This window comes from Clavelina lepadiformis, chromosome 5, assembly GCF_947623445.1.
Source record: "Clavelina lepadiformis chromosome 5, kaClaLepa1.1, whole genome shotgun sequence".
Classification (NCBI taxonomy): Eukaryota; Metazoa; Chordata; class Ascidiacea; order Aplousobranchia; family Clavelinidae; genus Clavelina; species Clavelina lepadiformis.
In genome coordinates this window covers 13,086,867-13,098,408 of record NC_135244.1, presented here as the reverse complement: position 1 = coordinate 13,098,408, position 11,542 = coordinate 13,086,867, and the positions used below count along the sequence as shown (strand labels likewise).

The following is an 11,542-nucleotide window of genomic DNA, read 5'->3' as shown; positions in this document are numbered from 1 at the left end:
ATATTTACCAAAGGTCATAATAAACCCGTGACAGGCACAAAAAATGAAAGTGAGACAAGTGGGCAATAAGAGACTTTGTACAAAATGGGTTAAATTCCCGCAATAGTATAATGAATGATGGAGTGTATAGGCTAGACATACACTTAAATTATCCTTGATAGGGCTCACGACAAAACATACAGTAAAATAAAAAATAATACGCTATTCGATATGGCATAGAGAATAAATAAACACATACACAAAATCATCACAAAGTGTTCAAATACTGCGCAGGTTTCTTGACTGGCCTGCCACATCTCGTGTACAGCTCAAGGTGCGCTGTTTCGCGGTCATTCTCGCATCCAAAGTCCAAGTGATTCTTCATCACTGTCGTTGGGGTCGATATGACTGAAAAAGACGCTTTTGGAATGTCTGTTAGATGGATACAATGCATCTTTATTGACAACTTGTTGCAAATCGGCAAGTATGTCGACAAAACACGGCTTCAAACCATCAATGCTGATCGAGAAGCTGTCATGGTGGTTGAGATAATCCGGAATAAAATGTTTTTTGAAACTCGAAACAATCTTAAATAGCCTGGGGATGGTCTGTCCAAAGGTTTGCTGGTTGCATCGCGTCTGACAAAAACATGAAAGCAGGTGAGTAAACTCGTGTCCACGTAAACTTTCCTATTCGTGGGGGAACGAAGAGCATTGTATTTCAATGTCGTCATAAACAGAAACAGTTCCGGAACAAAATTTGTATTGGCCGGCGGCATCTGGTCACGTAGTCTGAAAAACTGCGCTGGGAGATATAAGGTGGTCCTTAGAGATACTCTCCCGCTGAACCGTTGATGTCTTCTTTCCAGGTCGTTCGAATACGCAACAAAATCCTACCGAGCTTGTAGTACCAGTCTTTTCTAGCCGCATGACACTTTGAGAGCGCTCTTCATTGTTCGATGCTGCCTTTCAATTTTTCCGTTGCAGCTGTACGAATAGATTTGCTTGTGTTTCGCACCTATGAACGAGCAGAGTTCAGATTAAAGCACAGACATTCATTCCACGCCTTTGTCAGAAAAAATTTCCAGAGGACAACCGAAACGACCTATGAAATTTAAAATGAAAGCAGAATTAACTGTTTTAGATGATTTGTTAGGTAAAGAAATGACTTCCGTCCATCTACTGAAGCTACAAATTAAGGTTAAGAGATGCGTGCACCCGTTTGAATTTGTTAGTGGACCAACCAGGTCCAAGTGAATTATTTCAAAGCGTTCCGAGTGTGGACGAAATTTCATCAGGGGTGCCACAGTGTCGCGTTGCACCTTCGATTGCCCACAATAAACCCTGCACTAATCCTTAACGTCTTTTTTTGTTCCTGTCCAAACATAACGATCAGCAATTTATTTTAAAGTGCCGCGTGCACTAGGGGTGGATAAATTGTGATTTATATGAAAACCCTGTCTTCTAAAGTGAATGGGAACAACATGGGACGAAACCTTTCTTGGACACGGCGCCGAGCAGCGAAAGGCCGGAGTCTGACATTATACGTTTTTCTACAGTCAGTGTGAATTTTGGGTCGTTAATTACCGCTTGAAAATTAGCTTCATGTTGAGAAATGGCCGTCTTGGTATAATCAATTCCATCTAAGGATGTGTAGAGGGCGTGTACATCAATGTGAAAGAGAAAACGACAACCAGGTTTTCTGAGCCAGAGAAATAATGTATATCAATAGGGAATTTTGAAATGCAAGAGAAATACCGTTTTTTTTGTTTTTTTTATGCCGGATTTTTTATGTTTAAAACAATCGTAATTTATTTAGTTACAGTACAATGCTTCACATTGCTAAATTCTTCAAATGACGCCTAATTGAACATACGTTAAACTCCTATGACTTACACTTATGATTTCAGTTGACTATTGTGCAAGGAAAGCAACAGCAGCATGATGTCAAGCAACTTGGTTAATCAAAAATATAAAAAGATCCGTTTACTAAGTCATAATGAAGGCAACAAACTGACACTTTTTGCAATTTTTTTGACTGAATACTACCTAACCAGGATTTTTTTTCAAAAATATTTTACCAGAATGTTCATGTAACAGTGTTCTTTCATTCAAGATCAACTTGTTTATGGACTTGCCCCATACTTTAACGTCTTTTCTGATTTCTGTCAAAACATAACGATCAGCAATGAATTTTAAAATACCACGTACACCAGGGTGGGATAAATCGTGATTTATGTGAAAAACCTGATCGTTCTCTCTAAAAAACCTTCTAAACTGCCTGGGGACAATGGGACGAAAACCTTTCTTAGACATGGTGCCAAGCAGCGAAAGGCCAGAGTCTGACATTAGACGTTTCACTAGATTCAGTGTTAATTTTGGGTTGTTAATTAGTCGATTGAAAATCAGCTTCATGCTGAGAATTGGTCATCTTGGTATAATCAATATAATCTTGGTATATAATTCCATCTGAGGGTGTGTAGAGGGCGTGCACGTCAATGTCAGAGTGAAAATTGGCGGCCATGCTTTCTGAGCCAGGTAAATAGAGTATACTACTATCTCGGAAATATAAGACAAACATCGTTCTTGCAGAGGTGAGGCTTCGGTTGTGCGAGTCTTGATTGCGCCAACAATCGGCTTGCGGTCAACCAATAATGAAAACCACATCCTTTGACGAAATAGCGAAACTGTTTCACAGCGAGATAACATGCGCACAACTCTTTGTCAAATACACTGTATTTGGTTTGTCAGTCCATAGGTTAGCGCGACTTGGTCAGAACGACGGAAGTTTCACGGGTTTGGTTTCCGGAGAGTGACTGCGTGGGATAGACTGAACGTTTAGTACAGCGGTTCTTAACCTTTTTGGTATTGCACATTCCTAGAGCAATGGTTCTCCGCTTCAATCCCTCCCCCCTAGCCCCTACACTTACAAATAAATACAAACAGCAATGTTGCAATTGCATTTTATTTATTGATCACGAATCAGTGAGACACTTGACAGTGTTTCTTAACAACTAGCTCTTTAATGCAAGGTTTAACCCCAGAAAGCGCACACCGTAAGTCTCCTTCAACTTCCAGCTTGTTTCTGTACTTAGTCTTAATGAAGAATAGATATGTAGTAAAGCACGTTAGGGCTCGCACCATCGTGAAAAGTTACGTACGGCCGTACGCCCCCTGATTAAGAAACCCTGGTCTAGTAGAAACGGGTTCGTTGTTGCAAATGGGACAGAGCGACGCTATATTGGACGATTAGTTAAATTACGCGGCAAATCAACCAGGGAATCACCGCCAAAAGTCAAATAAAATATTATCAAGATTATCAGTACGAGGTGGCTCAGACGCGCCAAAAGCCAAATCTTAAGTAACATTGAGGTTGGCCGGGGCAGGTGGCGAAGGAGTAACCAACCCTGCGTGACCCTGACCATGACGTAAAGTTGATAAGTTACCTTGCATAGCTTGCAAAAAGTCATCTTCGAAAACTTATATATGGCGAAAGGTTATGACTTATGACTGTTACGTTGCTCTATGGCCCAATGTTTCAAGCATTACTGTCTCCAATCACGAACATGACATCATCAATGACTTTGTATATCTGGGCTCTACCATCTCCGACACCCTCTCTCTAAACACCGAACTCAACAAGCGGATGGGGAAGGCCTCAATCACCACGGCCAGACTGTCTAAGAGAGTCTTGACAAAAAAACAAGCTTTCAGAACACACGAAGTATAAATTGCATGCATATCTGAGCACTCTTTTATTTAGAAGCGACTCTTGGACCACGGTGCAAGGCGCGAACGTCAACTCAACGTCTTCCACTTACGCTGTTTACACCGTGGCATCAAGTGCATAAACATCAAAGTGGCAGGATAAAACGCCTAATACGAGAGTGTTAATAATTATTGTTAACTCAACAATTTACAATATTGATGAGACTGCATTGTTTATAGTTCCATTCAACCCAACCTAAGAAATACTCATGGCAAGAAGCTAGTGTAGTGCGGTCCATTCAAGTTGGAGAGCGAGGGACACAACTACCACAATCGTTCCTTCCATCAGTGCTTTAGGAGATTGTTTACCATTATTTGTCATTCTCAAGTCAAGAGCAAATATCCGTCTGATGAAGTGAAAGTAACAATGTCAAAAAAAATTTACAATTGATTCAATAAAGGATGGTTGCATTGATTTTCGAAGAGTGGATTACATTGATTGATTGATCGATAGGTGTTCCAATAGCGAATGACTGAAAAATCATTGCTACAAATATTAAAAAATGTATAGTTGCTATAACGTTCATTTTTCGCTACGCTTTGACAATTTTCATAGTGAATTGTAATTATTTATAAACTGGCGTATTAATTAAGAAATTTGTGTTATCTTCTAGCTGGGAAATAGTGTCATTTAGAATATTCGCAATTATTAGCTGCATCAGTTTGGTGTAAGGTAGAGCACTTGAAATATATCAAATACTTTTCCCAGTTTAAGTATATGACGCATGTATTTAAATACTTTTTAAGTGGTTGCGGTGTGGTACAGTAGCATTTAAACCAAAAAAATACCAGAAATGTCGACGTTTGCTTATTAGCATTTCTCTGCTGACATAATTTTGATGTCAGATTATTATTATCATTGGTTAGAATTAATATCTTACTATGACGCATTGCATCGGTGTCGATTGTTAATTGGTTATAACATATATAAAGTATGTCATACGTTTTATCGACTAAAAATGAAAAATGGGCTTTGAAACATTTGTTATTTTGCTGTTTTGTTTGGAAAACATCTGAAAAGTATTCTGCAATGAATTTCTTTTAATACGTATAATAAGTGTGGCTACAATTGCAATATAAGGACTTTGGACATTTATATAAAAACTGTGATGGGGGCGAAGAAAATAATAAACGATAGAAAAAAGTAACGGAGTCAAATAAAGAATAAATAGACAAGCGGAGTCTGAAAGGTCCAAAGCCCTTGACTTTAGGTGATTCCAATAAGTAAATATAGCCCCATCATTCTCTGTAACCAGGGTTGCCATCGGTATGGACTAAAAAATAAGGACGACTTATAGAAAACGAAAGAAAAATATTACCTTAAACAGTGCACAACAGGAGAAGGCAATCAATGTTCTTAAAAAAAACGAGACACTATTTGCATGTTCTTAATTTTTGTATCTCTTTGGTACAAAATGATATACTAAAGGGGTCAAAATGACCAAAGTAGGAACCTCTGTTCTAAAAATAAGACAAAAATAAGCAAGCAAGTGAAAATAAGCTCGTTTGTTAGAAATAAGCACATTAGTATTTTGTTAGACATTTTACTTGAAAATAAGCACAAATCTTAGAAATAAGCACGGAATGGTAACCCTGGCTATAAGCCAAATTTACGTTTTAAGTTGTTCATTGAATATCAATTCGGTTAGAAAATTCTCAAAAACTTTTTGTTATTTACTACAATTGAGACAAAATGTTGTCATTATTAAGGCCATTTTTATATGACCTTAAAAAATCAATAATATGACTTTATTTTTTGGAAAATATGACTTTATATGACTTAATGTGAAAATCGTGTATTTTTACATGCGAACAACGTCACTCACGGAACTAAAGAGTAAAACATACGCAACATAACAGTAATACACATCCATTTTTATTTTAAACCACTGTTGTAGTACAGTTTCATGTAGTGTGGAATGTTAGAGTCTTTGAAGTTACGATTTGGACGTAAAAATGACTTTAGTAAGGAAAATGAGCGCTCCACAGACGCTGATGTGGGTTGACACTTCTGCAGTTTTGCATAAAGCGCTGGTGAAATGTCTTGTCTTTGTAGCTCCATAATTTGTTTCACATTGTTTTTGTTCAATCGCTTCTTAATGTAATTTTTGAGCTCAAGCGGATCTTTTCCGAAATCAAGGGCATTTAGATCAGCATGGGCCTCTTTGATGGTGTACGTACAACTTTCCATTTTGAGTATTAAGTTTGAAATATTGTTGTAATGGAGGCATATTTCTGTTAACTGACTAGTCAACTTTGGATCGTTGACTGAATTTTTGACGCTCTTTACAATAACTCCTTCACCTTCCCATGCATTGACTATTTCTTTCACTTGTGGAAGTCTCTCGGCATAATATTGAGCAGCATTCAACCAGCTACCCCAACGAGTAACTATAGGCTGTGGTGGTATGCTACATGATATGACAAAATATGACAAAAATATGACTATATAACTTAAAAAGCTCATTTATGACCTAACCAGGAAAATATGACTTTATATGACTTCATAACTTTCTTAATATACCTCATAAGGATGCGGTTTTTGCGTTAAAATTGATTTCACGACTTACTGATGCATAGAAAAAAATATGACTTTAATGACTTTAAATGGCCTTAGTCATTATGCTGTATTTACTTTAACAATAAAAGTTTTTATTTGGCCACATAAAACGTTTAATTGGGTGACATACGCCAGCTCGTTGAAGATTTAGTAGTAGTGTAACCAAGATTTTCCTTAGCCATAAAACTTCCTGTTTTTACGGCTAGTCAATTAGCTCCTTTTGCTTTTCTAACTTTTATTAGCATTTCTTTGATAAAAACAACCATGTTTCTTCTATTAAATCCAAACGTAGACTGAATCAACACTTGGTCACCAAACCGTCGTACCATCCACCATCATCAATTAACGAAATAAGGATTCTCGGGTAGCGTGATTTGCTTCGGGGAAGAGTTGTAGGGAACAAAGAAAAACGTGTACGTGTATCTACAACTACAATTTTCTAAAAACACTAAAAAAGGTCACAAGTGCCACAAAGGTAAAGTATTACTACACAATAACAAACTACACCGCAAACTAGTGCCTTAAAATTTGGATTATATAACATTAAAATGCAGTGCTTCTTAAAACAAGTGTGTAAAGATATTCTCGTGACAGTAGCGCCATTATAAGCTAATGCAATTCTAATTCTATGGTAATTAAACACTCGTTTAGCGGCAAAATATTTCATTCAAACAGTAAATAAACATATATTTAAAGCTTTGTCGTGCAAGTATAATAATGTAGCTCAGCAGGGTGTAGGGATGGGACGATTGGCAAACGTTGTGAGACGTAGACAATTGGAAATTTAGTCATAGTACGCGAGACGCCGTTTATGACAGTGTCGATATGGTGGAGTGTGTGCTGTGATACTCGTCAGTTGCGGTGGACTAAATCAAGGGTAGAGCAGCTGTACGAAGAGTAGCAGCCCCAGTTCGACACAACCAATCGTTGTATCAAGGCGGCCCAGAATGTAAATTTTTTGCGTAATTAGGGGTACACAAAGTGTTTGCGAAACGTGAAGGATCTGCCCGTTTTGTTTGCATGTGCATATGTACAAGGTTTTGTTTATATTGTAAAGAGAGGTTTATTAAATTTCGTTTTTTCAGTAAAAATAACTTTATACAATTCTTTCCATACCTTTTTAGTACATTACTTTATATTGCATGCAAAACGTATAAGCTATATGTTTTTCGCGACAACACATGACGATAAAAGTTGTTATGTCTTAGTTGAAAAAAATCATTTTAAGCGTACACAACTAAAACAAGTTTAATTGGGTAAAGTCATAGAATAACCTAAACAAAGTTTTTTTCCGGCAATTTTTGGGGCGCAGTATCTATCACTTTCGACAGCAATAGAAATTCATAAAGCGCATTTAGAAGAAAATCAGTAAAAGTACTGCGCACAAAAAGTGTCATAAATACAAAACAAATATAGTATAAATGATATGAAGAAAGGGCGCTATAAGAATTCTCAAAGTTCAGTGTGGGTAAACCTTGGTGCGCTGCACGGTGATTTTAAAATGTTATCATAATGAGCAGGCTATAGGATAGTATTATGGCTTCTCGTGTTTATCTTTTGTCCGCGCTGCAATCCAACATAAAATGCGGAACTCATCGGTAGCAGAACAAGGGACCTTCGGTGTATGGAGTTTCAGGAATTGCATGCCCGTTTTTGTTTACGCACCAGCATTTGCCTCTTTGTAAACCTTTTGATGACATGCACTATAAAAGACACATAAATGTTTGAATATGTTTTTTTTTAAGCATAGTGTTGAAACAGTAAACAGCATTTTCTTCAAGAAATTGGTCACCTGTTTTGGGGCATAATTTCCCCGTTTATCGCAATGGGGCAACCACACCCGTGCTGGTAAAGTTCCACAGGAAGTCATAAGGGTTTCATAGTGTCTTGCACATGGTCCCTGTTTATGAAAGATTTCGATGAAATCGTTTTTGGAAGTTTTATTTTAGGGTATTATTTTAAACGACCATCTTACCCGCCACACCTCTTAAATTAATCGGCAAAAATTAACGTTTAGGAGAAGAAATAATCTAAACTTTTTCGCAAAGGATTATGTCGTCGACAAAAAGGTTTGGTTTTCTTAGAAACATACGTTGCCATTGATAGGAGCAAGGAGTCCATAATGAGGATGTCGTGGGTATCGTTTTCTTTTTCGTGTCCTCAGCTTCAAACGTCTAGATTTATGTAAAGATCGAGTGTGTTCTGGTGATAAACCTGTGATTAAAATCATTCCAATTAAAACTTGTTACACGTAAATTATAGTTATTAATTCATGGTTTAAGGTCATGTCCTACTGTAAATGAGCAATTTTATATTAATTATTTTCAGTTGGTCACTCACTTATCAATGTGTGTGGGGCATGTTGGCAAGTACCGTGGTTTTCAAGAATTTCAATTATTCCAAATCGTTTTTCTTTAGTTAAACATTTTAAACCGCTGGCACATGCGGGAAGATTGATACCACATCTAAAGAAATCCCGGAATTACATACTTTCTTTAATGATTAAATATCTCTTCAAACTTATAATTTTGTTCTATCTTACATGGTGATTAACCTACAACTTTGTAAAATATTTCAAAAACTGTTATGCTTCTGGTATTACGTATATACTTTCTACCTTTCTCCTTCAGTTAAAGCACAGACTAAGCAGCAACCGCATCCGGGCTCTTTGACTTTCTCCGTACAAACAGGTTCTGGTGGACATTCCAGCGCTACTCTTTGGGCAAGGCATGGCGGACACAAATTAACACACCTGCAGTATACCAAATATCCTTTGAAACACAGGAAGATGCACGAATAACTTTAAGCTTACCGAGTTAACGTATACTTACAAAGTGGCTTCGTGTGCAAAAATTGTTGGCCTAAAATGGAGGAGCATGAAAATCACAGCATAGAAATACATACTTAATCGTTGCAAATTCTACCAATAAAATTAAGACATATACTGTAGTTCGGTAAAAACATCTTTAAAAAGCTTATCGGGCTGGCAACACTTTTACGACGATCGTACTTATACAAAACAGCAAAAACACCCTTTACACTAAATTAGTCTAGCCTTGTCCCAATACGTTTGTAATAGGAAAGTAATCGTCAAAATGTTGGTATAGCCTTTAAAACGTATTGATAAAAGTCTTGAATTTCAAAGAAGTCCTTATCTACTGCGAGTTCAGAGAAATTTGACATGCTTCAATTTTCCACCTCATATTTGCAGTCCACAAATAGCCTATTGAATTTCTGATTTCTTTTAATATCTCAGTAGCTATTTAGAGGCTTGCAAAGTTGCAAACTGCATTGACCTCATTAACACATAAAAAATTAGTCTTATATATCACTGGTACTGTATGATTAGGTTTTCCCGGTTTTGAAGGAATAGTGCACCACTACCTTATTTCACAAATTGAGTGAGTAGTTTGTGTTTTTACACGTACCTGAGAGCATTTGGTTATGCTATATAGGCTACACCACAAGTTTAAGATTTGTGATCAATCGTACACCCTTACGCAACGAAAAGTATCTCATACAACCACACATGTTCACCAAACTGAACATTTCTCATGTATTTGACTCTACTCCTGCACAAATTTCGTGCTGTATTACTATCTTCGTTTTTATCATTCCTTCTTATTTTGGAACTAAGCGATAATGATTATGCTTTATTTGCTACATCGTTTTGTATGCTAATTCTAAGTGAGATATACTGTGTGTTTATTTACGTTTGCGGTTAATAGACTAGGGAATATTATATTATTGCGGTTAATAGACTATGGAATATTATATTATTGCGGTTAATAGAAGATTATATATACACAAGACAGTACTTGGGATGTGCCAAACACGAGCCCGAAGGCTCGGTACGAACGTCAACATTTTTGAGTGTTCTCATGAACCCTAGCTTCAAGCCTACCCTTGGTTTAACTCAAACGTTTACTTTTTCGACCAAAAAAAAGCAAAAAATTATAATTGCTCCAATATTTGCGACCGAAAATAATTTCTAATCTTGCTGTGCCCGTGGTAAGTCCAATAAATTAGTGCTTAATACGTCACGCATAGTGGCAGTATCACTGGCATGTTTCTGTTTTGTTTTTTTTTTCAACAAAAACGAAACCGCAAAGAAGCCTATACAAAATAGTTCATGGTCTTGAAAACTTTTAGCAAAATAGTTTCTGTTATTACGTCAATTATAACAAGTTCATATACCGTGGGCATATAGGGTTTGAATGTAGGCTATAGCCAACAATATCGATAAAAACTTTTTTCTTTTCAAAAATCGGTTCCTTTGTTTGTTTTATCATGAAGTCGACGGGTCAGGCTCGCAAGAGCTTTAAAGTTCAAAGTTTTCATTTTTGCACAACCCTGGTAGGCCTACGTAGTTGATACGGCAATAGGGACCAGGTGTGTAAGCACTAAGCAGTGAATACCTGATCAATAAAATAGATCGTGACTATATAACATACGAAATCTAAAACAATGCGGCTTGTCACGCGTCTATTTTGTGCGATTGGCACTATAACACAATTCAATAATTTTCGATACTTCTTCTGACACAGTAATACTTCTGAATGACGAGATGGTAAAACACTTACGTTAAGTATCTATAAAAGTCTTTTTTTCTTTCGTGTAGTGTGAAGATTGTCCGAAAGCTTTGCAGAATTTGAATAGTCATGGAACTTGATCATAGCCACGGAAATTCTTCTGATCAGTTTGCCGACCTGTTATTACGCAAGCCTAAGCTGATTATAGCAAGGCGTTTTCTATGCGAGCGGTTTTGTGCGCAATTTGGAAACAAAAAATGCGGTACAAGTCATATCAGACATGTATCTGAATGTACAACGCTTTCGTTATATAGAGTATGATTCAGAAAGCTAATCAAGAAATATAAGTGCAAGTGTACCAATCAGATCAAACAATTTTTTCTTATAACCAAATATTAGTTAAAAACCTAACGAGTATAATTATCCCTGGGCCCTCGGTACATACAAATAGTTTTTCCGTTACAAGATGCAAATCTTTTCAGATGGGGCCGCCAATCAAACTAATGATAAGTAATGATGATAGAAGCCGTTTTGCGTCTACCATAGAAATAACTTGAAATGGAAATGTGGCGTACACCGCCACTTTTCTGTTATTTAGTTATGTATTTTAAGATGTTTTTGTTCATTTGCAGTAATTATGATGTAACTGGTATGCACCTGGATCGTGTGCGTCGCGAATTCACGAAACAAAGTTTACACTGACT

At 36.9% G+C, this 11,542-nt stretch overlaps 1 protein-coding gene across 1 annotated transcript; it reads right to left on the bottom strand.

Annotated features, from left to right (window-relative positions):
- Positions 1-6,530: 6,530 nt before the first annotated feature.
- On the bottom strand, positions 6,531-10,860 carry LOC143459742 (insulin-like growth factor-binding protein 5). The gene is made up of 6 exons (XM_076957000.1): positions 9,138-10,860; positions 8,924-9,058; positions 8,647-8,771; positions 8,399-8,520; positions 8,099-8,206; positions 6,531-8,009 (listed from the first exon to the last, which is right to left on the bottom strand). The coding sequence occupies exons 1-6, from the start codon at positions 9,206-9,208 to the stop codon at positions 7,899-7,901; spliced, it is 672 nt and encodes a 223-aa protein (XP_076813115.1). The 5' UTR covers positions 9,209-10,860; the 3' UTR covers positions 6,531-7,898.
- Positions 10,861-11,542: the final 682 nt, after the last annotated feature.